Here is a 22,935-nt window from a genome sequence, read left to right as displayed (position 1 = left end):
CACGCCGTATTGGTAAGCGCTTCACCGCATCACCCAAACACATCTGTTTTTATTAACCGTTTCGATGGTCACCTTATCACCTAAAATTAATAGGCCTTAACTGACTGGACTTAAGAGTGTTGACTACTTGTGTCCTTGTACTCAGGTGTTGGGTCGTCATGTGCGTGACTTTGTCAACGGGCTGGACAATCTCCACGAGTACCTTCGTTTCAGCTACCCCAAGGTCCAGCCACCAACCTTCTTCTGTCAGGAAGAGTCCGCCACCGGAGTCACCCTGCACTACAGGTCAGGGAACAGGGGATGAGAAGCACGCATGTCGCACGTGTGTGTGTGTGTGTGTGTGTGTGTGTGTGTGTGTGTGTGTCCTGTAGGCTACAGGAGTAAGAGGAAAGGGTATCTCCACTATGCCATGGGTCAGCTCAGACAGATGTCTCTGTGTGTGTGTGTGTGTGTGTGTGTGTGTGTGTGTGTGTGTGTGTGCGTGCGTGCGTGCGTGCGTGCGTGCGTGCGTGCGTGCGTGCGTGCGTGCGTGCTATAGGAGTAAGAGGAAGGGGTATCTCCACTATGCTATGGGTCAGCTCAGACAGATGGGGAAGCAGTTCTACGACACAGACATCCACGTGGAGGTGCTTTCTGAGCAGCTGGTGGGAGACTACTCCCACGTTACCATGAGGTATGTGACACGCACACGTGCTTTTTCACCATGTTAATTCAAATCCATGTTAATTCATTGAGTTTGTTTTTGTTTTCGAACCACATCAGGCTGAACTTTGACAACTCGGCGTATCGCTACATCATGAAGGAAGATGAAGAGGATATGGAAATACTGCCCATCACCTCCGACTTCTTCTTTGAGGTGTTTCCCTTCAACATCGTCTTCAGACAGGTATCCTCCAATCTGAAAACTCACCTCTTCAGACTGCATCCTAGCCTGTAACACTTAATAATATATGCTATAATCGTGGCTTTAGTGTCTTTCTACTACTACTTAGACAGATGTTAGGTTCTTAGCTTAATTCCTTATGATTCTTGATGACTGTTTTTACCAGCTGCTATGCAATAGTAGCCTGGCGCTGCGGCGCAGCCACACTAGCGCAGTGTTATATTAGTATCGCAACGCGAGGCTAATGCAATAGCAAGCTGAGTCTATCATTGATGTGCAAGATAGTCCTCCGAGTGGAATAGTAAGAGAGTGGCGACACTAGCGTTGACTCCCATTGTAACAATGGAATGCGGAAGTGCTCATTCTATCTCAATGTTTGGAACTATAGTCTATAGGCACCCGCTTTGCTGCGCAAATATGTCCGGACGGAAACGAACGACTCAGAACACAATAGTTCTGCCTTAGAGAATTTTGGTAACGGACACAGAGGCAGTTATAGCTGGTAATTATTTGATTTAATCAATTCTTGTTTTTATGTATTTGATGCATTACCATGTGTTGCTCTGGATGTCGCTCTGGATGGATGGACAACGTGTAGCAATGCCACGAGTTGTGAGCTTATAGATTTGGTTTAGAAGGAAACAAGAGCACAGAGCCAGCTCGGGTCTGTTTCACTGACTAAAGTATAGAATGTATAGGTTAATGGGCAATACCACTCATTAATATACCTTAGAATTGTGTGGAAATAATAATAAAAAGGTCCCCCCCTTCCGTTTAGCCTAACTGAAGGTCTAGAACTTGGGGTCATGTGATCACCTGCAGACTACACCTTCCTTTGGGATATCACTGATCACATGACCTCCAGTTATAAGCTAAACAGAAGGGGGGGACACCATATATGGTTGTTTGTGTCACCAGGATATGGTGGTGGTTCAACACCATATATGGTTGTTTGTGTCACCATGGTATGGTGGTTGTTCAACACCATATATGGTTGTTTGTGTCACCAGGATATGGTGGTGGTTCAACACCATATATGGTTGTTTGTGTCACCAGGGTATGGTGGTTGTTCAACACCATATATGGTTGTTTGTGTCACCAGGATATGGTGGTGGTTCAACACCATATATGGTTGTTTGTGTCACCAGGATATGGTGGTGGTTCGACACCATATATGGTTGTTTGTGTCACCAGGATATGGTGGTGGTTCAACACCATATATGGTTGTTTGTGTCACCAGGATATGGTGGTGGTTCGACACCATATATGGTTGTTTGTGTCACCAGGATCTGGTGGTGGTTCAACACCATATATGGTTGTTTGTGTCACCAGGATATGGTGGTGGTTCGACACCATATATGGTTGTTTGTGTCACCAGGATATGGTGGTGGTTCAACACCATATATGGTTGTTTGTGTCACCAGGATATGGTGGTGGTTCGACACCATATATGGTTGTTTGTGTCACCAGGATATGGTGGTGGTTCAACACCATATATGGTTGTTTGTGTCACCAGGATATGGTGGTCCACAACGTGGGTTCTGGTCTGGCGACCGTCTTCCCTGACCTGGACGGGAAGAAGATCGGCGACGCCTTCCTGCTGGCTCGCCCCCTGGTGGAGTTCGGCTGGAACATGGTGCGATCTCGTGCATTAACACTTCCCTTAGTTCTTGTAGTGCACTGGTTTTCAACCCTTTTTCATGCCAAGGCCCAATATTTATTCAACATTTGAGCCACGGACCACCATTTGATGAGATTTAGCCTATAGTAGACCCAAAACTAAAGCATGTTGTTATCGTTGGATTAGATCTTGTCCACAATTCCATGTTGTATTGATGTTGGCACCATTAGGAGAGGCAACAGGCAAACGTTGATCAAAATTGTGTAGACTTTTTGTAAATTAAGTAATGCAGATGTTTGACAATAATTTAACTCTTGAGAGCGTAAAATGGTGAATGGTTTCATTTTACGTTCTCAAAAGTTAAAGTTCTAATAAGGGTCCACTTGGTTACCAACTCTCCATCATTTAGCTGGCAACCACCTGGGGTTCCAGGACCACTGGTGGTCCCCGGACCACTGGTTGAAAACCACTGTTGTAGTGGAAAAGAGCCATTCATTCAGCTTCCGAGTGGGCCTGGCCTCACTGCTCCCACATATAAATAACATGCTTATTGAATAGATAACAGTACAGTGCCGTGTATGTGTGACCCTGTGAATTTGTACTCAGATCATCTCCCATCCTAACAACCTGTTCGAGATCATGTCCAAGGAACCCGTGAAGAGAGAACGGAATCTCCACAACCGAGTCCAGAGTAAGAGTGGGAGCCATTCAGACCCTCAGTGTGTGTGTGTGTGTGTGTGTGTGTGTGTGTGTGTGTGTGTGTGTGCGTCCGTCCGTGCGTGCGTGCGTGCGTGCTTGCGTGTGTGTGCGGGTGTGCACGTGCGTGCGTGCTGTGTCGAGGTTCGGTTTGGGTTAGGTTTGGGTTTTCCCAAACCGAACCTCGACAGTAGCTCGAAAGTGGCAAAACAGTGTGGGCACCCCTGGGTTAGGGGATAGGGTTAGTATGGGGCTCTGTGGTCGCTTAGGGTTTGGTTTCTGGTTCAAGTATTTGGTACCATACTATTGTATGTATAAGTACAGAACAAATAATGATTTAGTCTTACTAGAAACACTAAAAGTTTCTAAATCTTATATTTAGATTTAGTCTGGCTTAATCTAGTTACCTCTGAGGTAAGGTTAGGGTTTGGGTTAGGGGATATGGTTAGTATGGGGCTCTGCGGTCGGAATATTGGTTAGTCGGATTTATGGGTGTTGGATTATTGCGACGTCGAACTACCGCTAGGAACCCGTCTTATTTGTCTTATTTGTCTTATCTGTCCTGTCCACAGATTCAGACTATGAGAACCCCAACCGCTCCGCTGATGTGGATGTGGAGCTCATGGCCTTTCAGTCCATCATTGCAGACGACTACAAAGGTCACTTATAAAGGGATATTTCACTTACGTACATTTTGAAATCCGGACTTTTACTTGTAAACCGAGTATATTTCTATATTGCGGTATTGATACTTTTGCTTATAAGTAAATCCTTTGAGTACTTTTCCCTCCCACCTCTGTAGACGCTAACGCTGCTAACGCTATGGAGAGCTGGGGTGACGGCACCCGCTGTCTGAGACTGAAGGGACAGATGAGGTACATGCCTGAGTGGGAGTCCATCATCTTCCTGGGAACGCCTGTGTAAGGAAGACCAACAAACAGCCACACATGCACAATTGCACATACACACACGGGTGCATGTGGTTGGTCCGACGTACTAACAGTCCACTAGGCCAGTGGTTCCCAAACTTTTTCATGTCAAATTGACACTAAGAGAAGTTGTATTTATACAACGCAGTTTCGGGAGAAGAGACCTCCTTCCGCTTGACCTTAACCACTCCTCCCTCATTATCAACAACTCCTTCCTCCTTATCAACCACTCCTCCCTCATTATCAACAACTCCTCCCTCCTCATCAAACTCACCTGCCTTTCATTATCACCCAGCCAATCCCCGGTGCAATCACCACAGTATAAATACACCTGCGATCTCTCCAAGTTGTTTGTTCTGATCCACGACAGACCAAACATGGGTTGTGAGTACTGCACTTGTAGATCGGCTATTTTCACTATTCTTCAAAATCGCCATCACTTTATTCCCTGCTAGGAACTGTTATTTAACAGCTCACCAAATCATTTGTTGTGTGCTTGCGCCTTGCAGACCAGCTACTTCTGCTATTCATTGCTTTCAATTCATTGTCCTCACTATGCTTGATGAGTATGAGATTAATTATTGTGCCACGAACACTCATCATGTTCCAGTCTAACTTCTACCGTGAGTATCATGCTCTCAGTAGTTCCAATTGTACACACGTTCCCTTGAAACGTTCTCTATTATTACTAAAGCTTTTGTACAAGTGTTGTTCAAGTGCTCCAGCCATTTTCTAAACACCTCAAGCAGTTCTCTCTGAATGCCTCCTTCTCCCTAAACGCCTCTGACGAAAAGCGCTTCTGAACAACACCTCCAGCCATCACTACCATACAAGGGAGTCAACTTTATTACAACACTTTGATACTGTTTCAGTCTCTAAGCACGACATTCTCGCATCTAACGGTTCAACCAATTGTTTTGTGCTATAACATCCCAGCCGCAGCTGAGCTTCACTCTGACTCCTCCTTCTACCTCACCGGAGTCCAGCCTCTCAGCCTGTCTCCCGGCCCTTCTCATCCCAGACTCGAGTGGCTCCACTCAATTCAATTCAATTCAAAGGGCTTTATTGGCATGAGAAAACATACGTTTACATTGCCAAAACAAAAAATATGTACATTTGAACGTCAGAATCTTCAATAGATCAATTTCTATATTGTACCAAGATCACTGGATGCAGGTATAGTGCAGGAATATACACAATGATTAGTCTTTAGGGTGGTTGTGTTCCGTTTGATATCCTTCTCCTATCACAGCAACTCACAAATCTTGCTGCTGTGTTTGCACATTGTTGTACTTCGCCCAGCAGATATGGGAGTTTTTTGTCATTGGTCATGTTTTCAAAGTCTCCGTGTGTGGTTGTAATCTGTGGGAAGTATGTGTCTCTGATGTCTTGGTACAATGGACAGATGGTTAGGAAGTGTAGCTCGGTTTCCACTTCATTTTGTGTGCAGTGGGTGCATAGTCTGTCTTCTCTCGGGATACAGGTCTGCCTATGACGGCCTTTCTCGATCGCAAGACTGTGCTCACTGAGTCTGTACCTAGTTAGGATTTTCTTTGTTTTGGGTCGGTCACGGTGCTCAGGTATTCTGCCACTGCGTATTCTCTGTTTAGGGCCAGATAGCATTCTAGTTTACTCTGCTTTTGTGTTGCTTCTTTCCAATGTGTCAGGTAGTTTTCCTTTTGCTGTTTTATAATTTGGTTTAGTCCAATGGGTTTTCTATCTCGTGGCTCTGTTTGCGTTTGTGCCCGGAGTTCCAGGGCCAGCTGGCTGAGGGGGCATCTCTCTAGAGTTTCGCTGTGTGTGAGTGCCTTTTTATGGAGTGCATCTAGGTCGCTTTCTTTTAGGTGGTTGTAGAACTTAAGTGCTCTCTTTTTTATTTTGATTATGAGTGGGTATCGTCCTAATTCTGCCCTGCATGCATTATTTGGTGTTTTTCGCTGGGTACGGAGAATGGATTTGCAGAATTCTGTGTGTAGGGTCTCGGTTTGGTGTTTATCCCATTTTTCAAGGTCATGGTTTGCTAATGGTCCCCAGATCTCACAACCATAGAGGGAAATTGGTTCTATCACGGAGTCCAGTATTTTAAGCTCACACGGACCTCACACACGACACGTGTGACACCATGCTCCCCCTTCCCCCCCCCCCCCCCCCCACGCCCCCCCTCTCCCTTGGATCGGCTACGTGCTCCTCAAATGGCGACGGCCGCCTCCCTCCTCCCCCTCCCCCTCCCTTCCCCCCTCATACCTCCCCCCTCCCTCCCTAACGAGCATGCTGGTGGGTGCGGCCCGGCCCACCTGGGCCATGCACCGTGTGCCCCCCCCTACCCTCTCCCCACCTCACGATCACGCCGGCAGGTGTTTCAACGCACCTCGGCCACTTCTGACTAGTACCCCCCCTCCCTCTTCCCACACCGCGCCCACAGTCCACACCCCCGAATCACCACAGCGTGCATGCCTCCTCCCCCAGCGGACCGGCGTTGTGCGCCTCCCGCCCTCGGAACCTGCCTCCTTCTCCCTCAGACCGGCATAGCATGCCTCCTCCACCCTCCCTCGACCTGGCACAGCGTGCCTCCGGCACATCATGCCCCCGCTCCCTCCACTCGGCTCATCATGCCTCCCCCCTCTGGCACAACGTACCTGCCCCTTCCTCGAATCTCCCCAGGATCACCCGAACCCATCTCCGGTTCTGCCCAAGCAGGCCTTGCCACATGCTCATCTGGACCACAACGGCCAATCGTCAGGCAGCCACCGCAGCAGCCGAGCACAGCCATCCTCCGGTCGGTCCTCACTCCTCAGCCTCTCGTCGCTCCATTAATCCCGTCGCCGCCAGTTTTAGGACGCTCCATCCGTCCGTGGCAGATCGGACGGTCGCCAGTCTAAGTGAGAGGTATTCCTTTCCAGCGTACCAACCGGAAGGCGGCGTTGCTCGTTGCTTGGCTGGCCCACTCTGTTCCGGAGGCGGCCCCGCCCACCCGGGCCACACATTCCACGACTCCGCCCACCAGCCTCCTCCTGCTTTACAGCAGCAGCAACAGACACGTGCCCGGCCCACTTCCCTCCTCCCCCCCTCCCTCACCCACACGCCGGCCGGCGCACGCATCGTCTGCTTACATATATTATATATTATATATTGAAATTGTATTTCTTTAGAGGATAGCCCCTTGAGTCGTATCAACTCGTTTTAGAGGGGGTGCTTCAAACCCCCCTCCCTCCTCCTCTCCCCTGCCTCCCTCCTCCTCCCCCACAACCACACTGGCGGTCGCGGCAACGCGTCCCGCCCACTTCCAACCCCCCCCCCCCCCCCTCTCCACACTCAGGCAGGCGCTCCACGTCTCGCCATCTTCCAAACACCCCCCTCCCCTCCCTACGAGCACGCTGGCAGGTATGGCAACGCGTCACGCTGGTGGTCGCGGCAACGCGCCACGCTGGTGGTCGCGGCAACGCACCTCGCCCTCTTCCAACCCCCCTCCTTCCTCCCGTTCTTTTCCCACAGGTCAGCAAGCGCCTCCTTCCTCTTCCCCCCAAGTCCAACGCCCCTCCCCCCTCCCGAGCACGCTGGTGGTCGCGGCAACGTGACTCCTACATCACTCCTACTCTGGGCACTCGTTCTGCATTGGTGTCATTCCTACCACACCACACGAGCCCGACTCAAGACCATCTCCTCACAGAGACTGGTTTCACACTCCTGGCTCCACCCCAGTCAAATCTTGACTCCTACAACACTCCTACTCTGGGCACTCGTTCTGCATTGGTGTCATTCCTACTACACCACACGAGCCCAACTAAAGACCATATCCTCACGGAGACTGGTTTCGCCACTCCTGGCTCCACCCCAGTCAAATCTTGACTCCTACATCACACTTACTCTGGGCACTCGTTCTGCATCGGTGTCATTCCTACCACACCACACAAGCCCAACTCAAGACCATCTCCTCACAGAGACTGGTTTCGCCACTCCTGGCTCCACCCCAGTCAAATCTTGACTCCTACATCACTCCTACTCTGGGCACTCGTTCTGCATTGATGTCATTCCTACCACACCACACGAGCCCAACTCAAGACCATCTCCTCACAGAGACTGGTTTCGCCACTCCTGGCTCCACCCCAGTCAAATCTTGACTCCTACATCACTCCTACTCTGGGCACTCGTTCTGCATTGGTGTCATTCCTACCACACCACACGAGCCCTTCAGATCATCCGGCACACCCAGTCGATGGTCATCCCAAACCTACCACAATCACGGCAGTAGTAACATCCACAACGCCCATCCCCATCCAGGGCGACCGTAACGTGCCGCATCATCTTCAGCCTGTCCGCCCCGGAGGGGGGTCCCCTCTCTTGCGATCCTTCCCGAGGTTTCTTCCTCTTTCCTCAACCCAGCTTAGAGGGAGTTATTCCTCGCCCAATTGAGGGTCCAAGGACAGGGCGGATCATGCGACACGTTGCCCTAGCTTCAAGACCTTCGGTCTCTACCTCCCAGCCATTCACACCTGCGGGCCAGCTCTTTTGGGGGCAGTGACGGAGCAGAGACGACCAACCGCTCATTCCGAGTAGAGCAAAGATGACCGTCAGCTCCAGAGACTACGCCCCCACCCTGAGTCTCGCCCTACCTTGGGTTCCTCACTCCACTCCGCATTCATCTCATTCTGTTTCAATAAACTGTTAATCTTGAGCGAAGGTGTGGTCTCTTACTAAGTGAAGGGAAGTTGTATTTATACAACACAGTTTCGGGAGAAGAGACCTCCTTCCGCTTGACCTTAACCACTCCTCCCTCATTATCAACAACTCCTTCCTCCTTATCAACCACTCCTCCCTCATTATCAACAACTCCTCCCTCCTCATCAAACTCACCTGCCTTTCATTATCACCCAGCCAATCCCCGGTGCAATCACCACAGTATAAATACACCTGTGATCTCTCAACCAAGTTGTTTGTTCTGATCCACGACAGACCAAACATGGGTTGTGAGTACTGCACTTGTAGATCGGCTATTTTCACTATTCTTCAAAATCGCCATCCTCCTCCACCCCAACCTCCCCAACCTCCTCTAGGAATCCAGGGGGGGCAGTGACGGAGCAGAGACGACCAACCGCTCATTCCGAGTAGAGCAAAGATGACCGTCAGCTCCAGAGACTACGCCCCCACCCTGAGTCTCGCCCTACCTTGGGTTCCTCACTCCGCATTCATCTCATTCTGTTTCAATAAACTGTTAATCTTAAGCGAAGGTGTGGTCTCTTACTAAGTGAATTATAGTTTGCGGACCCCCATTTGAAAAGATATGCCAAGGACCCCCATGAGAGAAGGCTCTATAGCAGTGATTCTCAACCTGTTTAATTTCAACATAACCTCACAGGGAAGCCACGGGTGAGTCTTAACCAGCCACGCATGTCGGGAGCCACGGGTGAGTTTTAACCAGCCACACATGTGACTGTTGCAGTTGCACATCAGATTGTCAGTACGTCGGACAAACCGCATGCGCCCGCATGCACACAAGTTCACACAAGCTTGCAGATGGTGGAAAGTAACTAAGTACACTTAAAGATGGAGTGCCGTTCCCCTAAAACATAATCATCAGGTACTATGATTATAATAGGAGGAAGATTTAAAAAAAATAAAGTGTACACAAAGTGTTATGATGTTTTTATGTGGCCACACCCACCAGTTCATTAACTATACCTGGTTTTCACCTGGTTTTCTGTCAGGATGGAGAGTCTCAGTGCCATGTTTAATACAGGTCTGTACATCAACGACCTGAGCATGCACGACTCCAGCAGAGACCTGTTGCTGGCAGGAACGCAGCAGTCCGAGGAACTTAAGAGAGCTCTCATACAGGTAGACCGTGTGTGTGTGTGTGTGTGTGCGTGTGTGCGTGTGTGCGTGCGTGCGTGCGTATGTTTGGAGTACATTTCATGTAGCCTGGTTAATAAACCAGACCGAATCAGCCGTTGGCAAAAAAAAATTGCCTACCAGCGGATTACGGTCTGGCGAGGCTCAGTAGCACGCCTCTTTCCTACAACCGAGAACAGGTCGGACCAATCGGGACACGGTATGCAATATGGGCGGGCTTTGGTGCAGTGACGTTCAATGCTTGAGACTTTTGACTGACAGTAGCTCTGACCAATTGCGTCAAAGAGAAAATGTTTGAACCCGCCCCCCGAGAAATGAAATCCAAGTGGAGCCAGCCCAGACTAATATACCGCGACAGTGTTGTGTGATATTAGTCTGGTTTATTAGCCAGGCTACATTTCATGCACGGTGCACCCAACAGAGGTAAACTACAACATGACATCATACAAACCTCATACTAAAGGGGCGGCAGTGGCTCAGGGGTAGAGCACCCGGATGGCAACCACAAGGTTCCCAGTTCAATCCCGGGATCTCCGCCAGAGTTAGTGTCGAAGTGTCCTTGAGCAAGACACTGAATTGCTCCCAGTGGTTGCCAGTTTGCCATCATTGGTGTGTGAAAGTGGGAAGTGAGGACTTTTAATGTTTGTTTAGAGCACTTTAAACAAACATAGAGTGGCAGCCAATTCTATGGACTTTTGTTTGTTTGTTTGTTTAGAGCACTGGAAAACACATTTACAGGCGCCCCTCAGTTCACACGAGTGTGATTTCTATTACATGATCAATCAATCAATCAATCAATCAATCAATCAACCAGTTCACACAAGTGTGATTTTTATTACATGATCAATCAATAAATCAATCAATCAATAAATCAACCAACCAACCAACCAACCAACCTCCTGCTGTGAGTTCAGGAGCAGAAGAAGTCCAGTAAACTGGAGGAGAGCATGAAGATGTTGGACTACGAGATGAAGAAGACTGATGATCTTCTGTACAGAATGATCCCCAAGCCCGTGGCCAAGAGGCTGCGCAAAGGAGAGCCTGCCGTCAACACATGTGAGGTAAATGGACTGCATCTTGGAGCGTGTGGCTTTGTGTGTATGTATGTCTGTCCATTTGTGTGCGGGTTTAGCTCAGTCGGTATAAGCTCTCCCCTTTGGACCACAACGTTATGGGTTCTATCCCGGGCACCGCCAACTCAGCGTATGAGTAGCCCGGCTTGGGTGCGGCAAGTCGTGCGGGAAGTACTGGGTGCTGATGGTATAGGTGTGGAGCTCCACCTCAGCAATCCATCTCCCAGGGGTCTAGCGCATTGTTCGTTGGATCGGGACATCCCTATAGTCGTGACTGTGTGCTTCTCTCTCTCTCCCCAGGTGTTCCCTGACGTGACCATCCTGTTCAGTGACGTGGTGGGGTTCACGCGCATCTGCTCTCACATCACGCCCCTGCAGGTGGTCTCCATGTTGAACACCATGTACACGCTGTTCGACACGCTCAGCGAGAAACACCGCGTCTTCAAGGTCTGTCTGCCACTGCATGTATGCTGTACGTCACTGCATGCATATCATGTGCATGTGCCTCATGTCACTGCATGTACTGTACGTTCCAGGTCGAGACCATTGGAGATGCGTACATGGTCGTGGCGGGAGCGCCAGAGAAGACCAAATACCACGCCCACAACATCTGTGACATGGCTCTGGACATGGTGCGCTCCATAGAACACCTCAAAGACCCGTCCAATGGAAACAACATACAGATACGTGTGGGTGAGCACCTAGGGGTTCTCAACCTGTGGGTCGCGACCCCTCGGGGTCACGAGTGGTTAGTGGTTAGTGGGGCACAAGATGACATTTGTCTCTCTGAACATAGATCCACTCTGGGATGGTGGTAGCTGACGTAGTGACATGTTGTCTCTGTACAGGGATCCACTCTGGGATGGTGGTAGCTGACGTAGTGACATGTTGTCTCTCTGAACAGGGATCCACTCTGGGATGGTGGTAGCTGAGGTAGTGACATGTTGTCTCTCTGAACAGGGATCCACTCTGGGATGGTGGTAGCTGACGTAGTGACATGTTGTCTCTCTGAACAGGGATCCACTCTGGGATGGTGGTAGCTGACGTAGTGACATGTTGTCTCTCTGAACAGGGATCCACTCTGGGATGGTGGTAGCTGAGGTAGTGACATGTTGTCTCTCTGAACAGGGATCCACTCTGGGATGGTGGTAGCTGACGTAGTGACATGTTGTCTCTCTGAACAGGGATCCACTCTGGGATGGTGGTAGCTGACGTAGTGACATGTTGTCTCTCTGAACAGGGATCCACTCTGGGATGGTGGTAGCTGACGTAGTGACATGTTGTCTCTCTGAACAGGGATCCACTCTGGGATGGTGGTAGCTGAGGTAGTGACATGTTGTCTCTCTGAACAGGGATCCACTCTGGGATGGTGGTAGCTGACGTAGTGACATGTTGTCTCTCTGAACAGGGATCCACTCTGGGATGGTGGTAGCTGAGGTAGTGACATGTTGTCTCTCTGAACAGGGATCCACTCTGGGATGGTGGTAGCTGACGTAGTGACATGTTGTCTCTGAACAGGGATCCACTCTGGGATGGTGGTAGCTGACGTAGTGACATGTTGTCTCTGAACAGGGATCCACTCTGGGATGGTGGTAGCTGACGTAGTGACATGTTGTCTCTGAACAGGGATCCACTCTGGGATGGTGGTAGCTGACGTAGTGACATGTTGTCTCTCTGAACAGGGATCCACTCTGGGATGGTGGTAGCTGACGTAGTGACATGTTGTCTCTCTGAACAGGGATCCACTCTGGGATGGTGGTAGCTGACGTAGTGACATGTTGTCTCTCTGAACAGGGATCCACTCTGGGATGGTGGTAGCTGAGGTAGTGACATGTCTCTCTGAACAGGGATCCACTCTGGGATGGTGGTATAGCTGACGTAGTGACATGTTGTCTCTCTGAACAGGGATCCACTCTGGGATGGTGGTAGCTGGCGTAGTGACATGTTGTCTCTGAACAGGGATCCACTCTGGGATGGTGGTAGCTGGCGTAGTGACATGTTGTCTCTCTGAACAGGGATCCACTCTGGGATGGTGGTAGCTGAGGTAGTGACATGTTGTCTCTCTGAACAGGGATCCACTCTGGGATGGTGGTAGCTGACGTAGTGACATGTTGTCTCTCTGAACAGGGATCCACTCTGGGATGGTGGTAGCTGACGTAGTGACATGTTGTCTCTCTGAACAGGGATCCACTCTGGGATGGTGGTAGCTGAGGTAGTGACATGTTTTCTCTCTGAACAGGGATCCACTCTGGGATGGTGGTAGCTAACGTAGTGACATGTTGTCTCTCTGAACAGGGATCCACTCTGGGATGGTGGTAGCTGAGGTAGTGACATGTTGTCTCTGAACAGGGATCCACTCTGGGATGGTGGTAGCTGGCGTAGTGACATGTTGTCTCTCTGAACAGGGATCCACTCTGGGATGGTGGTAGCTGGCGTAGTGACATGTTGTCTCTCTGAACAGGGATCCACTCTGGGATGGTGGTAGCTGACGTAGTGACATGTTGTCTCTCTGAACAGGGATCCACTCTGGGATGGTGGTAGCTGACGTAGTGACATGTTGTCTCTCTGAACAGGGATCCACTCTGGGATGGTGGTAGCTGAGGTAGTGACATGTTGTCTCTGAACAGGGATCCACTCTGGGATGGTGGTAGCTGGCGTAGTGACATGTTGTCTCTCTGAACAGGGATCCACTCTGGGATGGTAGTAGCTGAGGTAGTGACATGTTGTCTCTCTGAACAGGGATCCACTCTGGGATGGTGGTAGCTGAGGTAGTGACATGTTTTCTCTGAACAGGGATCCACTCTGGGATGGTGGTAGCTGACGTAGTGACATGTTGTCTCTGAACAGGGATCCACTCTGGGATGGTGGTAGCTGACGTAGTGACATGTTGTATCTCTGAACAGGGATCCACTCTGGGATGGTGGTAGCTGACGTAGTGACATGTTGTCTCTCTGAACAGGGATCCACTCTGGGATGGTGGTAGCTGACGTAGTGACATGTTGTCTCTCTGAACAGGGATCCACTCTGGGATGGTGGTAGCTGGCATAGTGACATGTTGTCTCTCTGAACAGGGATCCACTCTGGGATGGTGGTAGCTGACGTAGTGACATGTTGTCTCTCTGAACAGGGATCCACTCTGGGATGGTGGTAGCTGACGTAGTGACATGTTGTCTCTCTGAACAGGGATCCACTCTCGGATGGTGGTAGCTGACGTAGTGACATGTTGTCTCTGAACAGGGATCCACTCTGGGATGGTGGTAGCTGACGTAGTGACATGTCTCTCTGAACAGGGATCCACTCTGGGATGGTGGTAGCTGGCGTAGTGACATGTTGTCTCTCTGAACAGGGATCCACTCTGGGATGGTGGTAGCTGGCGTAGTGACATGTTGTCTCTCTGAACAGGGATCCACTCTGGGATGGTGGTAGCTGACGTAGTGACATGTCTCTCTGAACAGGGATCCATTCTGGGATGGTGGTAGCTGGCGTAGTGACATGTTGTCTCTCTGAACAGGGATCCACTCTGGGATGGTGGTAGCTGACGTAGTGACATGTTGTCTCTGAACAGGGATCCACTCTGGGATGGTGGTAGCTGACGTAGTGACATGTTGTCTCTCTGAACAGGGATCCACTCTGGGATGGTGGTAGCTGGCGTAGTGACATGTTGTCTCTCTGAACAGGGATCCACTCTGGGATGGTGGTAGCTGGCGTAGTGACATGTTGTCTCTCTGAACAGGAATCCACTCTGGGATGGTGGTAGCTGACGTAGTGACATGTCTCTCTGAACAGGGATCCATTCTGGGATGGTGGTAGCTGGCGTAGTGACATGTTGTCTCTCTGAACAGGGATCCACTCTGGGATGGTGGTAGCTGGCGTAGTGACATGTTGTCTCTCTGAACAGGGATCCACTCTGGGATGGTGGTAGCTGACGTAGTGACATGTTGTCTCTGAACAGGGATCCACTCTGGGATGGTGGTAGCTGACGTAGTGACATGTTGTCTCTCTGAACAGGGATCCACTCTGGGATGGTGGTAGCTGGCGTAGTGACATGTTGTCTCTCTGAACAGGGATCCACTCTGGGATGGTGGTAGCTGGCGTAGTGACATGTTGTCTCTCTGAACAGGGATCCACTCTGGGATGGTGGTAGCTGGCGTAGTGACATGTTGTCTCTCTGAACAGGGATCCACTCTGGGATGGTGGTAGCTGACGTAGTGACATGTTGTCTCTGAACAGGGATCCACTCTGGGATGGTGGTAGCTGACGTAGTGACATGTTGTCTCTCTGAACAGGGATCCACTCTGGGATGGTGGTAGCTGAGGTAGTGACATGTTGTCTCTCTGAACAGGGATCCACTCTGGGATGGTGGTAGCTGACGTAGTGACATGTTGTCTCTCTGAACAGGGATCCACTCTGGGATGGTGGTAGCTGGCGTAGTGACATGTTGTCTCTCTGAACAGGGATCCACTCTGGGATGGTGGTAGCTGAGGTAGTGACATGTCTCTCTGAACAGGGATCCACTCTGGGATGGTGGTAGCTGGCGTAGTGACATGTTGTCTCTCTGAACAGGGATCCACTCTGGGATGGTGGTAGCTGGCGTAGTGACATGTTGTCTCTCTGAACAGGGATCCACTCTGGGATGGTGGTAGCTGACGTAGTGACATGTTGTCTCTCTGAACAGGGATCCACTCTGGTATGGTGGTAGCTGGCGTAGTCGGGCACAAGATGCCACGTTACGGTCTCCATGGCGACACCGTCCACACCGCATCGGCCATGGAGAGCAGTGGCAAGGTAGGAAGAATGACAGAAAGAGTGAAAGAATGAAAGAAGTAGCACTTGACAGACAGACAGACAGACAGACAGACAGACAGAAGAACCGTTATATGAAATCAATCAATACACTGATCCACCATTTGCGCCGAGCTGATTGATGACATCATCACTCTTTGTCCCATCAGGAGAAGCAAATCCAGCTCAGCAGCGCCACCTATGAGCACCTAAAGGGAGGTCACTTTATCTTTGAGAGGCGGGGCACCATTACCATCAAGGTCAGCTGGTCATTTATGTACTTTACTACTTCAAGTAAAAGTCCTCTATTCACAATTGTACTTATTTATTTTTGGGATAATACATGTTTCAAAAACGTTATAAATCTTTCAAAAAATAGCAGATCTAGGCCTACAGTACAAGCTCACAACACGTACACGCACACACACACACACACACACACACACACACACACACACACACACACACACACTTTTCTTCTTTTTTGGAATGCATGATTTTGTGTTGTGTGTTTGTTTATGCGTGTTTAATTGTGTGCTGGACTGCTGGTGAAGCGTTGGTGCATCATGCTGATCGAGGGTGAAGCGTTGGTGCATCATGCTGATCGAGGGTGAAGCGTTGGTGCATCATGCTGATCGAGGGTGACGCGTTGGTGCATCATGCTGATCGAGGGTGAAGCGTTGGTGCATCATGCTGATCGAGGGTGAAGCGTTGGTGCATCATGCTGATCGAGGGTGAAGCGTTGGTGCATCATGCTGATCGAGGGTGAAGCGTTGGTGCATCATGCTGATCGAGGGTGAAGCGTTGGTGCATCATGCTGATCGAGGGTGAAGCGTTGGTGCATCATGCTGATCGAGGGTGAAGCGTTGGTGCATCATGCTGATCGAGGGTGAAGCGTTGGTGCATCATGCTGATCGAGCGCTCCTGTCTCCTCTCCTCCTCTCAGTCCAACGTGGAGATCGAGACCTACTGGCTGAAGGGGATGCGGGACAAGGATGGGAACGCCCAGGCAGCGTGTCCCCAGTTTGACACCCAGACCATCATCAAGGCCCCCGTCTCCGTCTCGCCTCCCAGAGGAGTCCCCGAGGAGGAAGACGCTTTGGTGAGGATAGGAGCAGGCCATTTAGGGTCATTTAGGGCAGTGGTGGTTCCCAAACCTTTTCACGTCAAGGACTTGACACTGATTAGCCCACGGACCCCCCATTTGAAGAGATATGCCAGGCGGCCTGGGACCCCCATAAGAGAAGATTTTTACAGCTCTAGCAGTGATTCTCAACCTGTTTAATTTCAAGGACCCCATGTTTTACATGCATTAGTCTACGGACCCCCATTTAAAGGCATTTCTATCTCTGGGACCCCCACTTTATATTGTAAAATCAATGTTAATTTAGTGTACAAATCCATTTGTACACTCTCAGTTACAGAATACAGACCCATAAGGGTCCATTTGGTTCCAAACTATCCTTTAGCTGGGGACCCCTCAAGGACCCCTGGGGGTCCCCGGACCCCACTTTGGGAACCACTGATTTAGGGAAGTGGTTTTCAACCCTTTTCATATCAAGGCCCATTATTTATTGGGTATTCGAGCCACGGAACCACCATTTGATGCATGAGATTTAGCCCCAGACCCAATACTTCTAATATTTTGTTAGATAAGATTTTGTCCACAATTCCATGCTGTATTGATATTGGTACCATAGGAGAGATAACAGGCAAACGATGATCAAAATAACAATTCCCGCGGGCAGGTGTTCCCGAGGGCAGCGGGTGTGATGGATGAAGACGACGTCAAGTCCATTCACTCCCACCGTATTAAGATCGTCGGCCATTCTCCGGAAGAGGGCTGCGATGTGGAGGAGATGACACTTATCAAGGTAAAAGGAAAGGTAGGAAGAGGGCTGCGATGTGGCGGAGATGACACTTATCAAGGTAAAAGGAAAGGTAGGAAGAGGGCTGCGATGTGGAGGAGATGACACTTATCAAGGTAAAAGGCAAGGCAGGAAGGATTGCATTACAATGAGACATGGCGGATGGCGGGGGCATTAAACACTTAATTGCGTTATGTTAATGTGTATTTAATTACAGCCCTGTTTGCTGTCTCTCCTTGGGTTATTGGATTAGTTCCCCTGTCTTTCTTATATATAATACCTCTTCATCACAGTTACACCTGATTTACACTTAGTTTCACTCCCAGTGCCTTGCATAGAAAATAGCACACATCTACTGTACGCGTCACTGTCACATGTTGGTGAGGTGAGAAACCCAGCTCAGGACAGCCTTTGTTTAAAGGCAGTGTTCAAAACACAATAATGCATGGGTTTTTTCAACCCTTTTCATATCAAGGGTCAAGGCCCATTATTTATTTGGCATTTGAGCCACGGACCACCATTTGAGCCACGGACCACCATTTGAGCCACGGACCACCATTTGAGCCACGGACCACCATTTGAGCCACGGACCACCATTTGAGCCACGGACCACCATTTGATGAGCCTCTTATATTTTGATGTTGATGGATTTATTGATGTTGGTAGCCTACCATAGGAGAGATAACATGGGCATATGTTGCTCAAAATAACAATTCTTCTACATTATCTAACTGTGTAGACTTCTTGAAAATTAAGCAATTTAGATGTCTAACATGAGGGTCCATTTGGTTACCAACTCTCCATTATTTAGCTGGGGACCACCTGGAACCCCCTCAAGCATGGAGCACTGGTTGAAAACCACTGCAATAATGAGTGTTTTAATACAGATGACAGGTGAACAAGAACAACTTAAACTAAACAGGTCACACAACGACTCAACTGGACTGGACTGCTCTGGCTGGGGAACAACAAGACTGATGAGCGTTGATTACAAAATGAGATACAGCTGGAGCAAACAGCAGAGCAGAACCATGAAAACTAGACCAGGGAACAATACATAGAAACACGACAAGAACGACCCCCTTTCCGAATCCAGACCCTTGATTGACAAGTGGCATTGGGAGGTTCCCTCGGTAAGGAAGTGCCCGGCCCTCCAGCTGAATCAAGTTCCCTTGATTAGGGTGTTGGGTATAAAAGTCGTTTTGGAACACACTCACCCTCCTTGGGCAGAAACTAGTCTGGGCAGCATTCATTTTTGGGTTTATGATCCGGTCGGGAGCGGCCAGAACCACCCAGATTGATGGTTCTGGCCTGATGACTATACAAAACAATGACTACAACGATATCATCCACTCCCGATCGGATCCCACAGCAACTTTGTAACACAGACCAGGCTTTCCCTCGAGGTGGAAAGCCTTACTTACTCCCAAGCTCCTGTGGATGCGTTCCTTTTTTTTGTGCTGAACATGTGCTCATATTTAGTTTGCAGGTTAATGAGCTGGTGGGAGTATCAGTCCCAAAGTTTCAATTCATAAGTCCGATAATAAGGGTAGACTGTTTGATGCGAAACACAACGCAAATGTAATTTAATTGTGGCGGTACTTACATTTGCCAGTCGTGACAGCTCAGAGGGCTGCACAAGCCAATTGAGTATAGAACGTTATAGACGGTATAGCCCTTGAGGGCTTTATAAGCCACTTCCACTCAAGGCTATTTGGTTTCACTTAATATGGCGCAGCCTCGCGTGAACACGCATACCGACTGGAAATGTGTAGGGCGAGTGGCGACGAGGAGCTCGTTTCGGAAAGGGCCCTAGACTCTACAATAAATGCTTTCAGACTTTACATAAAAATCACAATTAGCTGACTGCTCAACAGTGTGTGACCGGAATGTGACCCCAATCATCTGCAGGGGTCAATGGGTCATACTCTAAACAGACATACAATTTACAATTACAATTTAGGCATTTAGCAGACGCTCTTAATCCAGAGCGACTTACATTAAGCAATAACAAAAAGCATGACATACATCACATGTATAAAAAGTAGTTATCATGAATCATGCGTAAACTAAGAACGTAACAGTGGAGTATCTATGTAAACTATACATACTATACTATATAATATATTATACATGTGTACTATAAAGTGCTATGACTACATAAAGTGCAATTCTAGAGCTGTCTACATAACAAGCTATAAGTCTGTTTAAAATACTATCTAAGTCTACATAATGTGCTATCTAAGGGGCTAGGCTAGGGCAAGTGCTACGGGCCATGGTGGAGTCTGAAGAGGTGGGTTTTCAGACTACGGCGGAAGATTGGGAGTGAGGCTGCAGTTCTGACTGCAATGGGAAGTGCATTCCATAGTTTTGGAGCCAGAAGGGAGAAGAGTTTGGGACGTGTGGAGCGTTGTCCCGGCGTTTTTAGTGAAGGTACCTCCAGCTTCCCTGCGTTGGCTGATCTGAGTGAGCGGGAGGGTTTGTAGGGTACGATCATACTTGTGAGATATGGGGGGGCCATGCCTTTGGTTGCTTTGAATGCCAGCATCAGAGTTTTGTATTCTGTGCGGGCAGCGACCGGGAGCCAATGGAGCGAGCGGAGAAGGGGGGAGACGTGTGAGAATTTAGGTTGGTTGAAGACCAAGCGTGCTGCGGCATTTTGGATCAGTTGGAGGGGCTTAAGTGCACATGCCGGTAGGCCAGTAAGGAGGGAGTTGCAATAGTCAAGTTTTGACAAGACTGTTGTCTGGATTAGGAGCTGGGCTGACTCCTGGGTGAGGAACGGTCTAATTCGTCGTATGTTGTAGAGTGTAAACCTACAGGATCTAGTGACAGCTGTGATGTGTGTTTTGAACGAGAGCTGAAAGGCGTACATACAGACATAGGGACACACATACGTATTGCCCTTAATTGGAGCGCTCTGCACGGCTCAAAAATCCCACTATTGTGAAGTGAGGCCACGCCTTTTTTTGCTTTTGTACGTCACGACACAAAAGTCTGTTTGTTGTGAACTTATGTGAACCCCACGATGAGACAAATGTATTCACGAGACAAAACATTCACAAGAAAGACCAAAAAGCATCAAAACGTCTTATCTGTTCTTTTCCTCCCCTGTAGAGCCACTATAAGGACCCTCTGCAGGAGCGTCTCCACCAGGACCCCCACTGTGAGCTGGACCTGACGCAGTTTGCTGACAGACACATGATCATGGCGTCCTCAAATGGCTCCCACGACTCCCAGAAGAGTACCACGTGCTCACTGTCATGAACCGCCACGACTGGACCCTATAGACGAATCCACAGAGGGGTGCCCTGGCCTGGGCGCAGCCATTACTGAGGTGTACCATTAAGCGCAGCAGCACTGATTAGCTACACCTGGCCTACAGGGCACTGCTCCATGGATTACACCTCAGTAATGGCCACGCCCACGGCACCCTTCTGTGGATTCGTCTATCTCAGTGGTTTTCAACCTGTATAAGAGCCATTTGAGCCTTAATTATTGTTTTCAATGATGTCACTGAAGGGCGTGGTCAATGTCAAGGCCAGCCCGGGTATTTAATCAGGTCTCAATCAACGAGCAGGTGTTGCTGACAAGGGGCAAACGGTTTTCAGACTGTTGTGTTGTGGAGGGCTGTTGTCTGTATCCTTTTACGTTTATTGTATTTTTATTTATATGTTGCTGAAGTGACATATGTCTGCAGTTACAGAGAATAAATCTTTATCATACCAACTCTATGGAAACGTCTGGACATCAGTTTCTGGAGCACACGTCCTATAACTACAACCAGACTGTTGGCAACCAGTAACGCCTAATATAGGGATTTAGGCGCTACACATTACACAACCCTTTTCATATCAAGACCCATTATTTATTCTGCATTTGCGCCACGTATACGGACCACCTTTTGCTGAGATTTAGCCCTGCAGACCTAAAAGTAACAGAATATGTCCACATTTCCATGCTGTATTGATGTTGGTACCGTATAGGAGAGATAACAGGCACACGTTGATCAAAATAACAATTCTTCTACATTCTCTAATTTTGTGTAGACTTCTTGAAAATTAACTTAGGTAATGCAGATGTTTAACAAAAATGTAACTCTTGAGAGTGTAAAATGAAACGATCCATTTGTTTTCATTTTACACTCTCAAGAGTTAAAGGACCACTTCACGACTTTTCAACATCTCTTCATATAATTGGTCCTCACTAATGTTCATGATAAAACACCACCATTTTTTTCTACTCGGTCTGTGTCTCATAGGAGAGCTGTGGGCAGTTCAGAAACTCGTCCACCAGTGACATCATCGTTAGGCAGATTTTATTTAAACAAGATTTTTATTATTGTGAGAACCATGACTTCCATTTTTGCATTGCAACTTTTCAGGAAAAGAACGCTTGCAGTTTCTATTAGCTTGGATTCCCCATCGATGATGTCACTGGTGGACGGGTTTCTGAACTGCCCACAGCCCTCCCATGACATATAGACAGAGTAGAAAAGAATTGTGGTTGAAAAGTTGAAAAGTGGTGAAGTGGTCCTTTAAATATCTATAAGGGTCCATTTGGTTACCAACCAATAAAATCCTGGTACAACATATTTTCAGATGGGTGTTTGCGGCCAAAGGCAGTTTAATTTGGGGAGCCCCTTTACATGAACAGGTTTGAGAACCGCTGCTGTCTGTATAGCTATAGATGTTTCTGTATAATGCCCCCACAAAGCATAATGATAATGCTAGATTAAAGCAATGAAGCCCCATCAGTAGTTTGGAACAGCAAAGGGACGTTGATAAAACCCAAATAACTGATATTCTCCTCTACTTTATGAGCAACTAATTAAAATGTTCTCTCTCTCTCTCTCGCACGCACGCACGCACACACACTCCTGTCAGATTCTTTCTCTCACTTCCTCTCCACTGTTCTTTATCTATAGATTATCTTGTCAAATAATGTCACCCTGCCCAAGAAACTCCTGTATTTTACCAATGTATTGTCAAATAAAACACTGGTCATTTTGTTTCTGTTGTCACTCAGAAAGGCAATGCCATTCAGTCCCACATACAGTACATATAACACATTGTTTTGAAATGACTGTAATTTAACTTAAAGTGATATTGTGTAACTCTTTTTATTTTATTTTAAATGTCTTTAAATTCAATTTAGTCCAATCTGTTATGGTAGAGCAGGGGTGGCGCTCACCGCTCACCATTTGAATATGTTTGTGCTGTAAATATGTAACCTT

The 22,935-nt window shown here is 48.6% G+C and overlaps 1 protein-coding gene across 1 annotated transcript; it reads left to right on the top strand.

The window, feature by feature from the left end:
* Positions 1-9,076: 9,076 nt before the first annotated feature.
* Positions 9,077-21,328, top strand: LOC306922970 (soluble guanylate cyclase 88E-like). The gene is made up of 10 exons (XM_079500895.1): positions 9,077-9,093; positions 9,832-9,961; positions 10,891-11,037; positions 11,350-11,496; positions 11,586-11,742; positions 15,725-15,834; positions 16,002-16,091; positions 16,778-16,933; positions 17,580-17,705; positions 20,817-21,328. The coding sequence occupies exons 2-10, from the start codon at positions 9,833-9,835 to the stop codon at positions 20,964-20,966; spliced, it is 1,212 nt and encodes a 403-aa protein (XP_079357021.1). The 5' UTR covers positions 9,077-9,093; position 9,832; the 3' UTR covers positions 20,967-21,328.
* The last annotated feature ends 1,607 nt before the right edge of the window (positions 21,329-22,935 follow it).

The sequence above is a fragment of the Electrona antarctica genome, assembly GCF_951216825.1.
Source record: "Electrona antarctica genome assembly, chromosome: 1".
Taxonomy (NCBI): Eukaryota; Metazoa; Chordata; class Actinopteri; order Myctophiformes; family Myctophidae; genus Electrona; species Electrona antarctica.
Note: the sequence above shows the minus strand (reverse complement) of the source record. Positions and strands in the feature narration are given on the sequence as shown.

What these genes read in the sequence shown, in the direction of transcription:
- LOC306922970 (XM_079500895.1), top strand. Translation starts at nt 9,833, where the DNA reads ATGGAGAGTCTCAGTGCCATGTTTAATACAGGTCTGTACATCAACGAC. An exon ending in CAACATACAGATACGTGTGG is followed by an intron (nt 11,743 to 15,724) that starts GTGAGCACCTAG and finishes CTCTCTGAACAG; the next exon opens with GGATCCACTCTGGTATGGTG. An exon ending in AGGAGATGACACTTATCAAG is followed by an intron (nt 17,706 to 20,816) that starts GTAAAAGGAAAG and finishes CCTCCCCTGTAG; the next exon opens with AGCCACTATAAGGACCCTCT.